This window comes from Mus caroli, chromosome 5, assembly GCF_900094665.2.
Source record: "Mus caroli chromosome 5, CAROLI_EIJ_v1.1, whole genome shotgun sequence".
NCBI lineage: Eukaryota > Metazoa > Chordata > Mammalia > Rodentia > Muridae > Mus > Mus caroli.
In genome coordinates this window covers 84,040,932-84,060,988 of record NC_034574.1, presented here as the reverse complement: position 1 = coordinate 84,060,988, position 20,057 = coordinate 84,040,932, and the positions used below count along the sequence as shown (strand labels likewise).

Here is a 20,057-nt window from a genome sequence, read left to right as displayed (position 1 = left end):
AACAGAAGTTTTTATTTTTTGTTATTTGTAAAAGTACATGAATAAATAAATGTGTCCACTTCAAGACACGAGAAGGCATGACAAAACAATTGCTAAGCAAGGCACTGTGCCTTACGAGGAAGACATAAAATGTCCAAGGGATACTCACAACATTACATTGAAAGTTCAGCATCAGAAATGTTGTACATATAGTTTAGAAACACTGAAACCTAAATAACAGCTGTTCTACTCTTCTCAGTGCTTACAAAGAATGATGTGAACATGCACACTCCTTCTATGAAAGCCATCCGACTGCATCTATTTATCCCCAACCCTACCCCTTATCCCCAGTCTCTTTCACTGTGTGGGTGTGATGTAGCTAGTGCCCAACTCACCCTCTCCCCAGAAACTAATGAATAAATAGGTTTAAAAATGTATCACCTTCCAACTATATAAGTTAAATAACTCTAATTGAACACATTAAACATTATTAAAATAAACTTTAACATATTAAAATGACCTTTTAAGATATTACAGTGAATTAGCAAATGCATATCTTTAAATATCATAATAAACATAACAACATCTGGGCAATGGAAATAAATAAATAAATACATAGATAAATAAATAGGTGAACTCTCAGACAGCGAGGCACATCAGGCACGATCCAGGCTTCCCGGGTGCTGTTTGGTTTTTTTCTGTTTGGTTCTTCCCGTTGAGGGACAGCAGCCCAGGCGGCTCCTTTCCAGGTCAGTTAGCCTTGCCTCTGTGATGAGAAAACGGTTGCTGTTAGTGGGTATCTTAAAGGCGGGTTGCAGAGCCCTCTTCTTTTGACTTCATCCTGGACCTTGATTTACTCTCCAAACGTAATCATCTCTAGGCTACACAAGGGACCTGTTACCTATTGCTGGACTTTCCAGCAATAAACACTCTGGACGCTTTGAAACTAGAATAGTAGAGCTGGCGTTACAATTGTACCAGCTTGAACCTTTCCAAATGATGTTAAGAATAAAAATGTCATGACTTCGAGTACTTTGTAACAAGAACAGTACCTATTGCTTTTTCACTTAACTCAGTCAGGATAAGAGCGAAAGCCTACACCTGAATTTCAAGCCTCTTACTGGAAACCCCAGCTCTTCATCCAGAAGCCTTAGAGGCTCACCTTGACCAAAACCAAGAGTTAGACTTTACAGCTCACAGACATGGAAAGGGCAGGGGTAAAGTATTGAATCTTAATAGATAACAGGCTTTACAACAGGGCTAGTTGGTTCTATCTCCTTAATTCTTAGGGACACACAGTGACCATCCATCCATTAAGGAAGGAATTTTGCGTGTGTAGATGAAAGGAGCTGGTCATATCCTTCTATCAATTCAAACTGATGCTCACAAGGCAAAGTTAACAATGAAAATCCAGGTTCCTGAACTGAAGTTAACCTTGATTGTTCCTGCTATAATTTTCAGAAATTGGATGCCAGTCAGGTGTAAGCACAAATCACGACTCACTTGTTCAGTATCTTTTGGATGATTTTCTGAACCAGGGGGGCTTCAGGGTTGAGGCAAACTTCTTGACCGCCCTTGAGAATGGCTCTGCAGAGAGATGTGGGGATCATTATAAGGCACGAGGGTTCTTTGGAGTGAGCATGGGGCGGCAGGAGAGGGTCTGGGCAACTCTGGCCATGGCAGAGGCTATCCAGGGAGACACTCACATGACTTCTGTCTGGGCGCAGTGGGGTCCTGGGGGCGTCACAGTCAAGCTCTGGATGTTCTTGAAGTCAACCCTTGGCAGGGTGTTCAGGCATTGACAGCGCAGCTCACTGGCCACAACAGCTCCTGTAGGAGAAGACACTGGGTCAGAGGGGCTGGGGATGGCTGCGCCCACCTGAGGCTTTCCCAGAAACATCAGCCTCGAATCCGAATCCCACCTGTAGCCTGGTGGTTGGTGGCCAGCAGCAGCAGCAGGACCAGAGCAGCAGTGAGGAGCCGGCAGGTGGGAGGGGCCATGGCGCTAGGCTGGAGTGTGGCTGGAGTCTGGAGTGCGAGAGGAAGCTTTCTGGAGGCACTGAGGCGCAGTCTGGGGCTCTGAGGTCCCGAGAGCTCCTTTTATGTATGATGTCTGGAAAAGCCCGGGGACCAGGGAAATTCCCTCAGCTCAGGGTCCCCCCCATCAGGAAGCACAGAGCCCCGCCCCAAAGCTGAGTGGGTTGGGGACACGCGCGCGTGAGCTGCCTGCCTCATTCTACTGCCCTGCCCTTCCACTATGGGACCCTGGGATGTCCTTCCCCAAATCCTCAAAAGGAAGGAAGTGATGTCTGCGCTGAAGTGACCACCTGCTAGAGGACAGTGGTTACTGAGCTATGTCATCAGTGGAGACCTAACAGTTTGGGGAACTTTAGTCATTAGGACTGGAGAAATTAAGGTGTGTGTGTTCAAGCGCGAGCGCGCGGGGGATGGGGGGGGGTTGCTTCTCTATTAGTTACATACTCATAGATAGTACTAGATGAAGATTTATTTACGTCTGTGTAAGTACACCGTTGAAATTTAGTCATCTCAGGCTGTACACAAGAGTGCATTGTTCCTGCGGTGTACTGAGCACGAGTAAATCACATTTTGTGTCATATCCTTCTACCGGACTTGGGGGCGGGGGGGCCGAGGGGGGAAGATGTGTCAAAAGTTTAATTCATGTTTAACCTAGGACAAAGTGTTGTAATCTCATATAACTTCCTCTGTGAAATTCTGGAACTTCCGAGGCTCTTCCAGTGTGCCGGTGAGCACCACATCAGCTGTAAGAGATTTTCATGAATTCAAGAAATAGAGACTTGGTGGTCTCTCAGTGGTCTCCAGCTGCAGGAGGCAAGGGCTCTCCTGGGGACAGTCTACTCGCCAGTCAGTGCTGACACCTAGAGGAGGTAGCGCCCTTCACATGTCCGCTTAACAACAAACGTGTACCTGTATCTGTGAAATATTTAAATGCCAGATTTCAATCTCTCTCTCTCTCTCTCTCTCTCTCTCTCTCTCTCTCTCTCTCTCTCCCCCTTTGTTATCGAGGCAAATCTAGTCGTCGTCCCCCCACTGTATACATCCTTGCTTGTCCCAGTGATTTGATTTCTCCACTAGAGGATCATATTGCGCTTTCACTGATTGTGACAAAAACTACTGTAGCCCTCAGTTCTAGCCTTTGTCTTTCACTAGCACATTTTTCTCACCCTGGGTTTTAATTCTTGGTCACCTAGAACACAAGTTGTAGATAGTCGTGGGTCTGAGTGCAACAATCTGAGAGCCATGTGGTCGTTTTACAGAGAAGTGTGTGAGAGGCAGGTGGATATTCAAAGCTGCCAGATAGGAAATGTTGTGCCACTAGATACTGGGACATAGACTCCCACCTGTGACCAATGTGCTAACTTCTTATCTTTGAAATGCACCCAAATGCTAATAATTATCTCAAAATGTTCAGATGAATAAATGTTAATGTTTCTAAAAACTCACTGTATAAATGCTAAAGTAAAAAAAAATAATAATAAAATCTGGTTTTGCCTCCATATTACTAAAACAAGACTCACCTAAGAGTAAAAGCCACACACACTCACACACACACACACACACACACACGCACACACACAACACACACACACACATAATTCTTGAAAAACAAAACAATTTTCTATTCATTTTTGCCCCCCTCCCCTTAGGAGATAATTTGGAGCAGGGATTGATGGCAAACACATTTAACCCTAGCCCTAGGCAGACAGAGGTGTCCAGATCTCTGTGAGTTCCAGGCGATGGGGGCTGTATAACGAAACTCTGTCTCAGGGGGAAAAAAGAATTTAGATGAGTCTCTTACCTAATTTAATTGGTTTATCAACTAAAACCACAAAATATGAATGAACATACTCATCCCAATTACTAGTATAATTTATAAAGAATTAGCTGTTTCCTGAGATAAGTGATTCATAGGTTTGTGGGGTTTTATTATTTATTTAATGTTTGTATCTCATGGCTCAACTTTGGCTTTCCTAATGTTTAAAATCGGTAAAGTGGTGTAACATCTGGGTGTTGTACTCCCAGTAAGACTTTACATTTGTAGAACGAACGTGGTGTATTTAACACATATGTATGCTTTGTCGTCGTCCCCCCTCCCAAATTAATATACATCCTCTTCAGAACTGAAGCCGGTGGAAATTGGAGCTTCTAAGAGGCGTTTTATTCATGGACATTTTATTCATGAGTTTTAACTGCCTAGATAAGGCTCACAGACTTCTGTGGATTTAATGTGACCACTTTATCAGGTTTATAACTGAAATATTTGCCTTCAGTATTATCAGGATGCTGGTCAGCCCATTAGTCTCTCTTTTTTTTTTTTGTTTTTTGTTTTTTGTTTTTGTTTTTGTTTTTGGGTTTTTGGTTTTTCGAGACAGGGTTTTTCTGTGTAGCCCTGGCTGTCCTGGAATTCACTCTGTAGACCAGGCTGTCCTCAAACTCAGAAATCCACCTGCCTCTCATTAGTCTCTTTATGATAATAGAAAACAGAAACTATCTGCTGTAGGGATTTCCAGGTGTAATCTGATATGTTGACATAAGGAAATACTCAGAGAGAATAGGATAAAGTACCGGGCTCCTACAGCAGTCTCTGAAGCATACAATGTTTCAAAAAGTAATTACTAAATATATGCCAGGAACTACAGAGTAAAGCAACAGTTGCTTACAAAATGGAATACTAGCATTTTTTTTTCTTCTAACATAATACCCATCTTCATAGCCAGTCCCTAACAACCTTTGACTTGCTGTTTTTGAAGCTTTAAAGAGAAATGATGTTATACTAAAATAATTCAATTCTTTCTGGAAGTGTTAAGTACCAGCTCCAGCCAATTATATTTGGTATGAATAAAATGACAAATTCTATGCCCAAACTTTAAAATCATACTATCAATTTGAAAGGAATGGAACCACCACGAGGCATTCACTTATCATCCTTTGATGTTTTACACATGAGAGATCTTTTAAGTCCAGAGCTGTGCTCATCCTGAGCGTAGATGAAGCTGCAAGGATGGTCTAGTGGTGGATGCCGCTTTTCCTACTTGCCACCAGGAATCAAGATGTCTGCCAGAGCTCTTGTAGTTAGTGCTTCCTGAATTACAAATGAATCTAGCTGAGGGAACAATGCGTTAAATCCCTTGACTCAGGGATAGAGAGATGACTCAGCAGTTAGGAGCCCTCGCTGTTTATTCAGAGGATTATTACCCAGTTCCCCAGAACTGGCCTTTGTGGGTACCAGACGTGCATGTGGTACCCATATATGTATTTAGGTAAGCACTCATCTGCATATAATTAAAATGAATGACTAAAACGTGTCTAGATCTCTCAGTTCATTCAATCCAAAGCATGCGTGAGTGCATCTCTAATATGCTCGTCTTTTATGCCTGATTCTCAGCATTTTTTTTTTTTTTTTACTTTTGATGACAGAGTCCTAACTATCCTCTGAGAAGCAAGACTCCAGTCCCTGCTGTCTCTCTCTCTCTTCCCAGTCTGGGTTCAAGACAAGTGATCTACGGCACAGCTCTGGAAGTAAGCTGACAGAGCCACGGAGCATTTGCCAGTCCTTTGTGGCTGAGTCTCAACGTTGTAGAGGCCTTGGTAAGCTTGCCAGCGGGCAAATGATGTAATCATGTCCAAGTCAGAAAAAAAAAAAAAATCCCTCTGGTCCTTTCTGTCAGGAAATGATTTTTTAAAAAATACAAAACAGGTCCTTACTTCCTGCTGGGTCGCAGCTGGCAAACCAGCACCTTGGAGTTCTGCCAGAGCCTGATCTGGGAGAGGCCGCTTGAAGCTGAGGCAGTCTAGAGAAAAGCCACCTATCCCGCCCAAGTGAGAACAGTCACCAGGTCTAAGCTTTGAGCTTGGAAATTCTGCCTTCCACCCACTCTCACCTGGCTTTAGGTATCCCAGAAAGACCAATCGATTCTCTTTTTCATTCAGTCCATCTCGCCTTCAGTTGTGTGTTATGGACTCCGCTTATTGATAGATTCTCTATCAAGACGGACGTTTCAGCTTGCTTTTAAACTTCCTCTCTCCTTTTCTCTCAGCATTTTCAATGTAAGTTCTCAAGATTTATAATGTAAGAATGAAGTTAGGTGCCTTGGACACAGAGAGAGGTAGGAGACCCTGTGACCCTGGACCGCTCCTTTCAATCGGGAAGATACATACCTGAGGGGGAAGACGCAAAAACACAACAGAGGCTGTGATAAGCTATGTGAAACACACTCAAGGTATTTGGAGAAAAGAGGTAATAATCCAGTTCCCACTGTGGCATTGGGAGCTCTTTCAGACACAGGGGACCTTCTCTGTTCTGACAATGTTAAAGAAGCCTTCCAGGGAAAGGAGATAATTCCGAGAGGCAGGAAACCTTCTGAAGGGAAAGGACAGAGCAAGCAAAGACTTGTTTGAAAGGTGCATAGGCGAAGTGGGGGCAGCAGCAGATCACAGGCCAGTTCCTCCCCTGGGTCCTTTGTGAATCTGGACTAAAAAGATGAAGATCCTGCATGGACCGTGTCCCATAGTCACCGAGACTTTGGACCAGGACTCAGCAATCAGTGTACCTGAGACTTTCCCCTAAAGTACCTTTCCCTGCCACAAAGCTGGACTTCCTGAGGCATGCCTGTTTGTAATGTTTTCCAGCTTCTCTCCGAATGGATAAGATAAATTCAATCTTTTAAAACAAAACTCAATGGCATTTCGCCTTGTAAGTAAATGAGATACTTTGATTTTCAAGGCCAAGTAACATATTCATAATTATATTAGTAATTCACTTAATTTGACGTGTTTTGTTGTTGCAAGAAAAAAGGTTAAATATGGGATAATCAATAACAAGATAAAAAAGAAGACCTGAAACTCATAACTCATTCTTAGTGATTCAATTTTAATTTTTCAGCATATAGCTCCTTACTGAATACAAATTATTCATTTATTCTGAATTCCATTGTCCAGACACTTACACATAGAGGGTAGATTTCATTAGATCTTGACACAGTTATAGGGAAAGACATAAAAAAAAAAGACTATGCTGAGACATGCTTTGTACCAACAGTCTTAAAGAAAAAAGTGTTCTTTGGGAGTAGGGAGATGGCTCAGTCAGCAAAGTGTGTGCTACAGAAGCCTGAGACCCTGAGTCTGGATTCCCTGCGCCCACATGGTGTTGACTTCTGCTTTCCACACACACACACACATATACACACACACACAGTTTTCTCATTACAGCATTCTTTAAGTTGTCATTGTTTCCTATATAGTTCCATAGTTCCTCCTCCAGAAAAGGTCACAACTTCATTAAGAGTTTCATTTCATCCCATACTTCCTTTCCCTCCCAATAAAACAAACTGGAAAAAATTTAACTTCCCTATTGGCTAATGTTTAGTAACTTTTTCCTTCCTTTTTCAATCTTGAGAACGTAGTAAGTACCTGAGCTCATCAGAGCTGCCCGTGGAGAATTAGCTAGCATTCTTTGTTGTCTGCCATTACACAGTTTACCCTTCTATTTGTTCCACTGGGACACTTATAAGTGTTTCTGAGGAGGCCATGTCTTGAGCAAAAAGGTGAGAGACCTTTTTGTTTTCTCTTTTGTTTTTTTCACCTTCCTCCCTCCCCCAAGACATGGCCTCCTTAAAGACCCAGTCTGCTCCCCGCCCCCATTCTTGATCTTATTAGCCTGTGTGCAGGAAGAGGGGCACTATGACCCTTAGAATCTTGTCAATTCCTCTGGATATTACTTCCTCTGGGAGGCTGCTACTCACATAAAGTTGTTTCCGTGGCCAATGTGCATAATGTCACACTGTAAAGTTTATCTGCTGTCTATACTGAGGAGGGTAAGAGATTTTCATTGTTCAAATCACATAAGAGAAGAAAGTGATGATGAAGATGAAAACCAAAAACATTTATTAGGTATAATGTATCAGAGGTAGTGACATATTTGTAAAAGACGAATAAGGTAAAACAGAAAAGAAAGAATTATTTTCCATGTAGGATACTTCTAGCCACTAAATTAGCTAGTTTACTACTACTACTACTATTACTATTATTATTCTAAGAATCTTTTTTGCTTTCAGTAGTTTGTAGTTTTTAAAATTCACTTTAATTGATACTAAGTAATAACTAATACTAATCTAATATATTAGATCTGGAATATATTCCAAGACTTTGACACAAAATGACTCTTAATACAAAACTATGTGTTCCTGTTTCATTTTTTAAAAAATTAGAGCCTTTTGTGGAGGCAGTATCACGTAGTTAAATTGCATTAAATTCTTGTCATGCAACCTAAGAAATATGGGAACTCCAAAATTGACAAAACTACGTCTAAAATAAATATAAGGCATAAGGCCACGTCTCCATGGTAATATTTTTTAATCACATTAGATGTTTATGCTGTATATGAAGAAGCAAGATGACTCTGGCATTGTGAAATCAAATTCAGGAAGCTGAGGGATGAGTTATTAGCCACAGCCAGCATGCACAGTGTATGGTCATATCTATTTCAACAAGAAAGGCAACAACATTATAAAAAGTGATGAGCAGGGTGCATTTCTGTAGCATTTCAACTTTTTCTGTCTTTGATACATTCTTCAAGGCCAATATGAAGCCTCCTGTAGAAAAAGTTTCCTGGGCACTGTAAAATAAAACAACAAATAACAAGCAAGACAACAGCAGCAACAACAACAACACACCCACTGTCATTTATGCAATCACAGGCAAGCTATCTAGAAATGTCAGTCAAGCCAACTCAATTCTATTTTTTAATTTTTCCGTACTATTAGCAATATTTCAATACCTTCCCTATTAAGAATTGAGTTAAAGATAAGGCTAGAATCTTTACCTATGGGAAGCTAACACAGCGGCTATGCAGATAAAATATATAGATGTCATTCATGAATTAAATAGTTAGGGCCAGCATGGACCATACAGTAACATGTTATCTTTAATCCATTTTTTTAAAAGACACAATTTCACGTAGCATATGATGGCTTCTGAGTCACCATGTAGCCAAGACAAGTCTTTTACTGCAGACACTTTAAGGACAGAGATTATAGGTGTGGACCACCATTACACAAGATACAAAAAAAATCTTCTTTACCTATGGAGCCTGATTTTTCGACTGCTTTTTGTTAGTCTTACCAACTTGTTTTATGTATTTTAATGTTATTTGTAAAATTTAAACATTACTTTGTCTCTTCTATAGTTGCCCCCTTTATATTTTGAATCAGACTTTATTCTCTCGTGACTGCTTGTTTCTATATGTACTTCACTAATAGATCAGTTGTTCATAAATGTATCAATAATATTTTAGTAACTGATGATGTATATTGAGTTCCTCTCATATAGGTTTTGTGTGGTGGGAGACATTTCATTTTCACTTATTTTAAGCTATTTAGAGTCAAACACTTAAGAAATATCTTCAGGAAGCATAGATTTTCTTATTTTCATAGCCAGTCTTTGACCTTTTGTTGTTGTTGTCCTTTTGTTTTTATTATTTATATTCCACCCTTTGCCCCCTACTCCCTCCTTGTTCCCCCTTCAATAGTTCCTCATCCTATTCCTTTTCCTCTTCCTGGGGCCTCAATTCTCTCAAGATGAGGCACATCTTCTCCCACAAAAGCCAGATCAGGAAGTCCTCTGATATAGGTGTGTGTCAGGTCCTCAGACTAACGTGTATTCTCCCTGGTTGGTGACTCAGTGTCTGGGAGCTCCCAGGGGTCCCGTCCCAGTTAGTTGAGTGTTGCTGGTCTTCCTATAGGGTTGTCCTCCTTTTCTGCTTCCTCAGTTCTTCCCTTAATTCAACCATAGGGGTCCCTGACTTCAGCCCAATGGTTGGGTGTAAGTATCTCAGTCTGTCTCAATCAGCTGCGGGTTGGGTCTCTCAGAGGACAGCCATGCTATAAGCACACATCAGTAATAGTGTCAGGCCTTGGTGTCTCCCCATGAGCTGGATCTCCAGTTGGGACAGTCATTGGACCTCCTTTCCCTCAGTTTCTTCTCCATTTTTTGTCCCTGCAGTTCTTTTAGAAAGGAACAATTCTGGGTCAGAAATTCTGACTGTGAGTTAATAACATCATCTCTCCTCTTCAGGCTCTATCTACTGGAGGTGGACTCTGAGTTCACTCTCCACACTGTTGGGCATTTCATCTAAGGTCCCTCCCATTGAATCCTGAGAGTCTCTCACCTCCCAGGTCTCTGGCACTTTCTAGAGTGTCTTCCTATCTCCCATCTTCTGAGGCTACATATTTCCATTCACTCTGCTGGCCCTTTGGGCTTCTCTCCTGTGCCCCCCATACCTAATCCTGTTGCCCCTTTCCACCTCCTCTCCCACTCCCACCCAAATCCCTCCTTCCCTCTGCCTCCCATGATTAATTCCTTCCCCTTTCTAAGTGGGATTGAAGCATCCTCATTTGGCCTTTCTGCTTGTTAAAGTTCTTAAATTCTGTGGGTTGTATCCTAGGTATTCTGTACTTTTTGGCTTACATCCACTTACTAGTGAGTGCATACCATGTATGTCCTTTCGACACACACTCAGGATGATATTTTATAGTTCTATCTATTTGCCTACAAAACTCCTGATGCCTTCATTCTTAATAGCTGAGTAGTATTCCATTGTGTAAATGAACCACATTTTCTGTCTCCATTTTCTTGTTGTGGATTGTTTCCAGCTTCTGGCTATTACCAATAAGGCCACTATGAACATCGTGGAGCATGTGTCCCTCTGGTATGGTGAGGCATCCTTTGGGTATATGCCCAGGAGTGGTATAGCTGGGTCTTCAGGTAGGGCTAATTGTAATTTTCTCAGGAACTGCCAGATTGATTTCCAGAGTGGTTATACCAGTTTGGAATCCCACCAATGATAAGCACATCCCACCACATCCTCGCCAGCATCTGCTGTCACCTGAGGTTGATCTTAGCCATTCTGACTGGTGTGAGGTGGAACCTCAGGGACATTTTGATTTGCATCTCCCTGATGACTAAGGACTTTGAACATGTCTTTAAGTGCTCCCCAGCCATTTGAGATCCCTCAGTTGTGAACTCTCTGTTTAGCTCTGTTCCCCAGTTTTAAAATTGGGTTATTTGTTAGTTCCATTTAAGTTTGTTGTAACTTTATTACCGTTGTATTAAAAAGTCTATCCCCTAGTTGTTTTTACTTACTGTACATTTTCCAAAACCATGCTGAAAATTTGAAATTTAAATTGAGGATAATTTTAGAATTAGAAAATATTTATGTGGGAGAAAGCGCCTCTGTCTGAATTTTCATTCTGTGTCTCATATTGTCAACATAGTTACAGAGGTTTTTATCAAAACCAAGAGACTGTTCCCAGTGCACTGCTGTTCACTAAACTCAGTCCTTATTCAAAGTTCACCAGTATTCCATCCATGTCTTTTTTTCTCCTATTCCGGATTCACATCACATCATTGTGTCTGGCTCTCATATCTCTCTGTCTTCTGTTATCTGTATATGTCTTTGATTGTGTCTTGTTTTTCCCTCAGATAGACAATTTTGAAGTGTGTGCTTGTTGGATATTTTGAGGAATGTTCCTCAAATTCGAATCTATGTGCCATTCTCTTGCATGCTCTGGGACTCTGGATAAGGTGGGAGAGAACCCATGTGACTGACGAGCCCTTCTCTCTCCCATCCTCTTTTCTTTTCTTTTCTTTTTTTTTTTAAGAGTGTCAAGCTAAGTTTTATTTATTTATTTATTATTATTTTTAATATTTTTATTACGTATTTTCCTCAATTACATTTCCAGTGCTATCCCAAAAGTCCCCCATACCCTCCCCCCCACTTCCCTACCCACCCATTCCCATTTTTTTGGCCCTGGCGTTCCCCTGTACTGGGGCATATAAAGTTTGCGTGTCCAATGGGCCTCTCTTTCCAGTGATGGTCGACTAGGCCATCTTTTGATACATATGCAGCTAGAGTCAAGAGCTCCGAGGTACTGGTTAGTTCCATCCTCTTTTCTGTCAGCAGCTGCACCGCAGTCATTTGAAAGCTCTGACTGGTGAGAGTCATGTTGACCATGTGGTACGGTTTTGGGCTGGTAAACTTTCTGCAATGCATTGCTTTTCTCAGGTCTTCTATGACAGCAAGCCAGCAGCCCAGCTCAGGGTGCCACGGGTTGAGAAATTAAGCCTGACCTTTGGGGATTTTCTGTTGGATTCCCCAGACACTCCTCAGGTTATCTCTTTAGGTTTTTGCATGCATGGTTGAGGTCATTTCTTTTATTCTATTTTATCTGCCTTTCATATTTTTCAAGTTCTAAACTTTCCCTTTTCTTCTAAAGTATCACTTAGGTATCCTAATATACATTCTTTTTGGTTTTGTTTTGTTTTGTTTTGGAGACAGGGTTTCTCTGTATAGCCCAGGCTGTCCTGGAACTCACTTTGTAGACCAGGCTGGCCTCAAACTCAGAAATCCACCTGGCTCTGTCTCCTGAGTGCTGGCATTAAAGGTGTGCACCACCATGCCTTACATTCTTACCTGATTATATTTTCCTTAATATGTGACCCATTGATAAAACATGGTATATTTCGAAGCCATACCTCTCAGTAGCTCTCATTCTGCTTCCTTAAACCACGTATTTTACTTCACAGTGTGTATTTACCCATATACGCCATTACTTTTATTAGCATTTTCATTAACATAAAGCTTTGAAGTCCATAGAAAGAATCCACTTGTTCGCTTCTGGTCACCAACCTCATTAAAAAGGAAAGATAATTACACATTTTGGAAGACCCACAGACCAAAGGGCTTGTTACCATGTTTATAAGAACTTCAAGAGTTTGTCAAGAATTTCAGAGCCAGGTGTGTCCACTCTGCATAACTGTAATCCTGGCGTGCAGGGAGCCTGCAGAGGAAGGACTGGGAGTTCAAAGCCAGTCTAGACAGCTTTGCATGACCCCTCTCTCCCGTTCAAGTCCTAACCAGGCCCAATCCTGCTTAGCTTCTGAGATCAGAGGAGATGGAGTTCGTTCAGGGTGGTCTGGCTGTAGACGATCCCTCTTTCAAAATTAAACAATAATAACAGCAAAGGTATTTTTTTTAAAAAAAGGAACTAATTTTTTGAGTAAAAAAAATTGGTCAGTGTAGAGCTAGAAATTATTGGGGAAAGTTGGGGAACCATAGAATGTGTTTATCAGGGGTAGCAATTGCTTCTCCTTAAGTACGCAAGTCATAAGAAACTCCAGCCATCATAGGTACAAGATTTACTATACACCACCATGTCAGGAAGAATAAGACAAAAAGCACCCATATTATTTTTTTTAATAAAACTTTTATTTTTACTTCATTTGTAACAGTCCTTTGAACTTCTCTGTCCCGAGCGAGACGAGACAAGGAGAAACAGGGTTAAAAATGTAAAAGGGCATTATGCCCTACCAACTAGACACAAAATGTCCAAGGGAAGCTTCAACACGTGCGTGTTGACCATACAATATGAAAGACGACTTTCAATAAATAACTGACATTCTTTTCAAGACATACAAACACAGCCTCCCACACATGTCCTCACCCTAACACAAAACACGATCCTAAACTCTTATCTATCTCTCTGCGCTTCTTCTCGCACAACACCTTCCAGCACAGTGGTTGACACTTAGTGGTCTCCCAATAAATATTAATTTAATGAAATATTTTAAGCCTACCCATCTTTAAACTGAACAAGCAGAACTGAACTACCATCGATGAAATGTATCCACACTGTTAAATATTAATGTAAAATAAAAACCACACACTTTGTGGAATAAATAAATACATAAATAAATAGGACCCTCAAAAGACATTGTATAGTGTTGTCAGAAGCCAGCGTTCACCAGACAGGTGCCATCAGAGCAATCTGTCTTCTTTCTCCATTACTTGGGGACACCTCTGCAATCAGAAAAGAGTCATTGTTACAAAGAGTCATCAAAGCCCTTCTTCTTTTATTTCCAGTCCCTCAGGCTCCAGATGGGAGCTCTACATGTCTACACTTGCACCCAGGGTTCTGTACTGTGGGTTCCTGTGGAGTCAATCACTTGACTTGGAAAAACAAAAACAAAAACAACAACAAAAAAAAACAAAAACAAAACCCCTACTTCACCATGGGTTAATTTACAAGTGTGACTTTAATCCTCTCTCACACACAACTCTGTGATATAGCTGCTATTATCTCCCCTACTTGGCTTAAATTCAATAAATTATGTAACATTCACAGAGACCTTAGCCTTGAACTCAGGAAAATCTCACTGGCAAAAGAAGGCTCGGGCATGCTTTGCCAGCCCCTAAAGAGACTTTATAGGCTATTGGCGACTTCTCCATCTTTTAGGAACTGTTGCCACTGTCCATTTGCATCGGGGTTTTGAGTGTGGTAATAGCCAAGAGGACACAATTCTCTAGCATCAGAACCAATTAATGATCTCAAATTAAGGTCAATTATCAAAATAATAACCACAACTTTCCGACTTCCTGATAAACACAGACTCTCCTTGATAGAATTAACGTTCAGGGATCATATGCCAGTACTCCCACCCTTGACTCTAGTCTCAGGTACAAACACAAGTCACAACTCACTTTAGCATCTTTTGGACAATCTTCTGAACTAGGGGAGCTTCGGGGTCAAGGCAAGTCTCCCGACCGTTCTTGAGTGTGGCTCTGCAGAGAGAAGGATGGACCCACATGTTAGGCATTCCCACTAGGAGAAGTGTGGGGGCGAGGGAGGGTTTGGGCGACTCTGGAAGTGGCAGAAGCTACCCGGGAAGATACTCACATGACTTCGGTTTGGGTGCAGTGGGGCCCTGAGGGCAACACCTTCAAGCTCTGGATGTTCTTGAGGTGAATCCCAGCCATGGTCTGCAGGCACTGACAGCGCAGCTCATTGGCGACAGGCGCCCCTATGGGAGAAGACTCTGGGTCAGCGGGACTGTGGGAGGCTGCGCTCACCGGAGGTCCCTCCTCCCCCAATGGCAATGGTGAGACCTACCTGTGGCCTGGTGGCTGGTGGCCAGCAGCAGTAGCGCTGCACAGAGAAGCGAGCGGGTGGCTGGGATCATGGTGCTGTGTTGGAGTGTGGCTGGAGTCTGGAGTGCTGGAGCTGGTTAGAGGCTCTGAGTCCTGATGTGGAGCTCTAGGGCTCCCGCGAGCCCCTTTTATGCTCGAAACTCCAGAGCTCCGGGCCAGGGAAATTCCCGGAGTACAGGGTGTTTCCCCGCAACCGGAAAGGACATCGCTCCTCCCCCTTGCTCCACTCCCAAGGATTAGACTCTGGGATTTTTGCTTTTTGCCCCAAAGTCCCAAAGGGGAGGGAGTGACGTGCTTCGCTGGACAAGTGATGGCTCAAGGGGTGGGGCGGGGGGGGGGGGGAGGAGTGAGACTTCAGAGTCTTCAGTGCTCAGGGCGAGGTGGGTCACCCGCGTTATGTGCACGTGGGAGCCACGCCACCTAGGATTCCACTTGGTACTACAGTGATTTGCCGGGATGGAAGCTTGTCTTGTTTTTTGAGTGTTGCAGATTCCGTTCTTGTCTCAGATTAACGCATTCTTTAAAAAGACATCTACCTTCTCTTATCCCAGTTTGCTTTTGCCTACTGTTTTTATGGTAAATCACAGCTGGTGGTTTGTATCAGGGAGGCATGTGAAGAGGGTGAGGAGAAAGATCACTTTCAAGGTTAGGTCCCTGTTTATTTTAGAATGCTGTAGCAATCTCCTCTTTGTTTTTTGAGCTTGGGAACTTCCCGAACTTCCAAACTCCCAGTGTGGTTCCTGAAGCATCCTTACCCTGCTGTATAGCAGGTCATATTTTGTTTTGACTAAGGAAAGTCCACGGGAAAGCTGTGGGGGTTTTTCTGGGCTGAGGACGGGGTTCCTAGATATAAAAGGCCACAGATATCACACGCACCAGTCTAACTGCAAAGGGCTATGGCTTTATATAACTATTAGTCTACTTGTACAACTATTTTCATGCTATCTGAATCTATCTGTATTGTAAAACTGAGTCTTTGAATATTATTATTATTATTATTTACTACTCAGGCTTACCTAGAACTAGCTATTGAACTTCCAAGCCTTCTCGTCCCACCTTCCAAGTGCTTCTTAGACTCAGGAGCCAATACACCAGACTTAGATAATTTCTGACATATTTGTTGCTCTCTATTTAAACAATTTCAGAATCTGCCTGAATGCAGCCTTAGGTCTCCAGTTTGTTGTTGTTATTGTTGTTTGTTTGTTTGTTTGTTTGTTTTTGTCATTGTTGGGTATTTGAATGTAGATCCTAGCTGAACATCCATTGATTCTATGTCTCTGTGAGGGAGACCTGGAGTTATCATGGAAGAAACCCTTGGTCTGGGTGTACTCTACACGTGGAGCTACAGAGGCAGCCTGACTATTAGGATTAAAACTTCAGCTACAACGTGTCCTCTCAGAATGGTCACTGGCAATTTCTCCAACCTCAAGTATGTTTCTCATCTGTAAAAGAAAGCCAATAGTAGCATTTGCTCCACAGAGCTGATACACTAAGAAGAAAGGTACTAGCATCCGGGTGCTAGTTAAGCATTTTGCAAATAGCTACCAAATAAAGGAAGAGAAGTGGTGCTTTACAACTTTATTGGCAACAAATTGAATGATCATAAAGGTGGGTACTCAGATTAGGATTAATGCCCCATGAGAGTTCAGAGATCACCTGTACTGAGTCTTACTACCCACTCCCTTCTTCCCTGAGGACTCTGCAAGGAAATGGTAGCCACATGCACAGGAGAGTCCTTCACCAAACACTACACCTGTTTCCAAACTTCCTAAGATTAGCTGTTTTGAAACGTACCGTGATAAGAGAATTCCTCCTTGTTCTACTATAGCTGGATGCCACTGATATATACAAGCTGCAAATCACAGAACAACTTACTGGAGTCATGTCTTAAAAATAGAAGCTCACTGGGGCTGGAGGAATGGCTCAGCAGCTAAGAGCATGTTCTGTTCTTGCAAAAGAGGTAAGTTCACTTATCAGGCAACTCCCAATCATCTGTAATTCCAGCTCCAGGGACAGCTAACGTCTGAAGCCTCAGCCGGCCCCTGTACTAATATATGCACATCCACACTCAAGTGGATGAGTGAATGTACACAGTCAACATAAAACATTTCCATTCTTTATTAAGTCTCAAAAATATCCCTCATAGAACTAATATAAAAATACAACCACTTAACATCTGTAAAGTATCCTTCAAGTAAAAGTTACTGAAAGTATTGTTAACTAAAGCAAACCAGTAGGATATGAAATTATTGAAACTAAAAAATAACATTTTATACATTCCATTCAGTAAAAGGAAAGGCATAAATACAGAACGTACAATAGTGGTGGCCCAGGGGAAAGGGATTTAGAAATCTATTATTATTGTTTGTGTGTGTGTGCATGTGTGTTGGATGTATGTGGAGGGTGCATGTGAAAACAGAGGCTGACACTGGGATGTTTACCTTGATTGCTTTCCACCTTGATTTGGAGTCAGGGCTCCCCATTAACCTCACAGCTTTGGATAGACTGGCTGGCTGCCGAACCCTGGCATCTGCCCATCTATCCAGACCTCCACAGTGCTGTGATCATAGAGACATGCATACAGTCACTCCTCATCCTTATTTTGGTGCTGGGCATATGAACTTAGGTCTTAATGCTTGGACAGCAAGTATTTTACCCACTAAACTATCTTGCCAGCCATGGAAGTTATCGAACAGATGTATGATTTCCGTTTATATGATGAAGGCATTTTGGAAATGGATGGCGGTGATGGTTGCACAAGACTATACAAATATCACCAAGATGTACAATTTTTTGTGATAAATTTTATCTTTTGTCATGATAAAAATTAAGCAGAGTAAATAAAATGAATAAGTAATAAATAAATCTGTTGAGGTTAATGGGTTTTATTGTTTTTTTTTTTACTTAGCATATGAGTTATGGGGAGTTAAATTTTTTAATATAAGAAACAATATCCATGGAGATGCTGCGGATACAGGGAGGGGAGCTTAGGAACTGTCACGCGGGAGAAGGAAAGTAGGTTTACTTTACTGAGAAATTAAGACCAGTGAAAGAGCTGTGTGCTCCAGAGGATGGATTTGTGGATAGGATTTGGGAAAGCAATGCTGAAGGTCCAAAGGTAGTGGACATTAATGGACCAAAGGATTGCAAGACATGGGAAGGCCCCACTAGGATCAGAAGGCATCACATACTGTTTCATAAAAAAATTTATCAGTTTACACAATTCCATTTACAATAAATAGTATTGTATAATTTGAGGATAGAAACGGGATAAAGTTAGTGAGGATGGAAACCTTAAGCCATAGAGAGGACAACTTAGAAATGATTCCCTACAATAGAGGAAAATGGCGAGGCCCCAAGAAATTATTAATTCTCTATGTTGAATGCATTTACTATAAACTCGAAGTTCAATAGCCAGAAGGCCAAAGGTCATGAGTAAAAGTTTGGGCAAAGGGCTTGCTAATGTCTGTGTTCTTAGATGCGGCACGTTCTAGAGAGAATGATGTCCTCAGTGGGGCTCTTCTTGAAGACTGAGCTCATGAATCCTCTAAAGGTTCTGAAATGGAGGAGGTTAAAAGCCATGAGAACAGGTAGGAAAGCCAGATGGTTAGAAAAGAGGAATTACTCATGAACTATATAGAAGTTCCGCATGTAATAGGTAGGTATAAAAACCCAGACACTATTGTAGATGCCAACAGGAGCCTGCTGACAGGAGCCTGATACAGCTGTCTCCTGAGAGGCTCTGCCAGGGCCTGACAAATACAGAAGTGGAGGCTCAAGCTATCCATTGGATGAAGCACAGGGTCCCCAATGGAGGAGCTAGAGAAAGTACTCAAGGAACTGAAGAGGTTTGCAGCCTGATAAGAGGAACAACAATATGAACTAACCAGTACCCCCAGAGCTCCCAGGGACTAAACCACCAATCAAAGAAAACACAGGGAGGGACTCATGGATCTAGCTGCATATGTAGCAGAGGATAGCCTAGTCCGTCATCAATGGGAGAAGAGGCTCTTAGTCCTGTGAAGGCTCTATGACCCAGAGTAGGAAACTGCCAGGGCCAGGAAGTGGAAGTGGGTGAGTTGGTGAGCAGGGGGAGTGGGGAGGGGATAGGGGATTTTTGGAGGGGAAATGAGGCAAGGGGATAACATTTGAAATGTAAATAAAGAAAATATCTAATAAAAAATAGGTAGGTATAAAACCAAATAATGCATTCAGGGCACTCTGAAATTGGAGGGTGCTGGTGGCTACACAGAGAGCATCCTTGTTAGGCCCCCAAAAGCACTCAGATGTTCTGAAGAGAGGAGAAACACTGTTGGTGGTGGTGCAGGGGTGAGGATCATGTCTGCAAACTGCTTTGTAAGAGATTAAAAACTGGATCATGGCAGTCGTAATGATGCAATGTGAGTGGATGCTGGAGGGCAAAGGAAACGTTTGGGGTTAGAAAGGTGAGGCTGGGAACACTAGGGATGAGAAATAAAAGGGCTTGCAGTTGGGTATGAGACTGTTAAGCAGCGGCAATAAGGACAGGTCTCTCAACAGTGTTGTTAGGCCCAGTGGCTTCTCAAAAGCCCCCTGTCCTTGAGGAATACGTGCAAAGCATGTTACCCTTTCATGTATCTCTCTGCTGACGCGCTTCCATGCGACCCGCTGAATTGTGGGTAAAAAGCTAAAGCTGTGTGATCATATCGGGAAGTTGCATTCAGATCCAAGATTGACTCCTAGTCTTTTTTTTTAATTAATTAGATATTTTCTTTATTTACATTTCCAGTGCTACCCCATAAGTCCCCCAAATCCTCCCCCCTACACTCCCCTCCCCCCCACTCACCCCTCACACTCCCACTTCTTGGCCCTGGCGTTCCCCTGTACTGAGGCATATAAAGTTTGCAAGACCAATGGGCCACTCTTTCCACTGATGGCCGACTAGGTCATCTTCTGCTACATATGCAGCTAGAGACACGAGCTCCGGGGGGTACTGGTTAGTTCATATTGTTGTTCCACCTATAGGGTTGCAGACCCCTTTAGCTCCTTGGATACTTTCTCTAGCTCCTCCATTGGG

At 42.3% G+C, this 20,057-nt stretch overlaps 2 protein-coding genes across 2 annotated transcripts; both read right to left on the bottom strand.

Moving 5' to 3' along the window:
- On the bottom strand, positions 1 to 2,046 carry LOC110295209 (C-X-C motif chemokine 2). Its single transcript, XM_021163688.1, has 4 exons — positions 1,902 to 2,046; positions 1,686 to 1,809; positions 1,483 to 1,566; positions 1 to 745 (listed from the first exon to the last, which is right to left on the bottom strand). The coding sequence occupies exons 1-4, from the start codon at positions 1,978 to 1,980 to the stop codon at positions 730 to 732; spliced, it is 303 nt and encodes a 100-aa protein (XP_021019347.1). The 5' UTR covers positions 1,981 to 2,046; the 3' UTR covers positions 1 to 729.
- An 11,223-nt stretch (positions 2,047 to 13,269) lies between these two features.
- On the bottom strand, positions 13,270 to 15,157 carry LOC110294443 (growth-regulated alpha protein). The gene is made up of 4 exons (XM_021162681.1): positions 14,964 to 15,157; positions 14,751 to 14,874; positions 14,555 to 14,635; positions 13,270 to 13,873 (listed from the first exon to the last, which is right to left on the bottom strand). Exons 1-4 carry the CDS (start codon positions 15,031 to 15,033, stop codon positions 13,858 to 13,860), a joined length of 291 nt encoding a protein of 96 aa, XP_021018340.1. The 5' UTR covers positions 15,034 to 15,157; the 3' UTR covers positions 13,270 to 13,857.
- Between the last annotated feature and the right edge of the window lie 4,900 nt (positions 15,158 to 20,057).

Excerpts from the sequence above, each read along its gene's own strand:
- LOC110295209 (XM_021163688.1), bottom strand. The coding sequence starts at position 1,980 with ATGGCCCCTCCCACCTGCCGGCTCCTCACTGCTGCTCTGGTCCTGCTG. Across the intron at positions 1,810-1,901 it reads CACCAACCACCAGGCTACAG|GAGCTGTTGTGGCCAGTGAG; the intron begins GTGGGATTCGGA and ends CTTCTCCTACAG. Across the intron at positions 1,567-1,685 it reads TGCGCCCAGACAGAAGTCAT|AGCCATTCTCAAGGGCGGTC; the intron begins GTGAGTGTCTCC and ends ATCTCTCTGCAG.
- LOC110294443 (XM_021162681.1), bottom strand. The coding sequence starts at position 15,033 with ATGATCCCAGCCACCCGCTCGCTTCTCTGTGCAGCGCTACTGCTGCTG. Across the intron at positions 14,875-14,963 it reads CACCAGCCACCAGGCCACAG|GGGCGCCTGTCGCCAATGAG; the intron begins GTAGGTCTCACC and ends CTTCTCCCATAG. Across the intron at positions 14,636-14,750 it reads TGCACCCAAACCGAAGTCAT|AGCCACACTCAAGAACGGTC; the intron begins GTGAGTATCTTC and ends TTCTCTCTGCAG.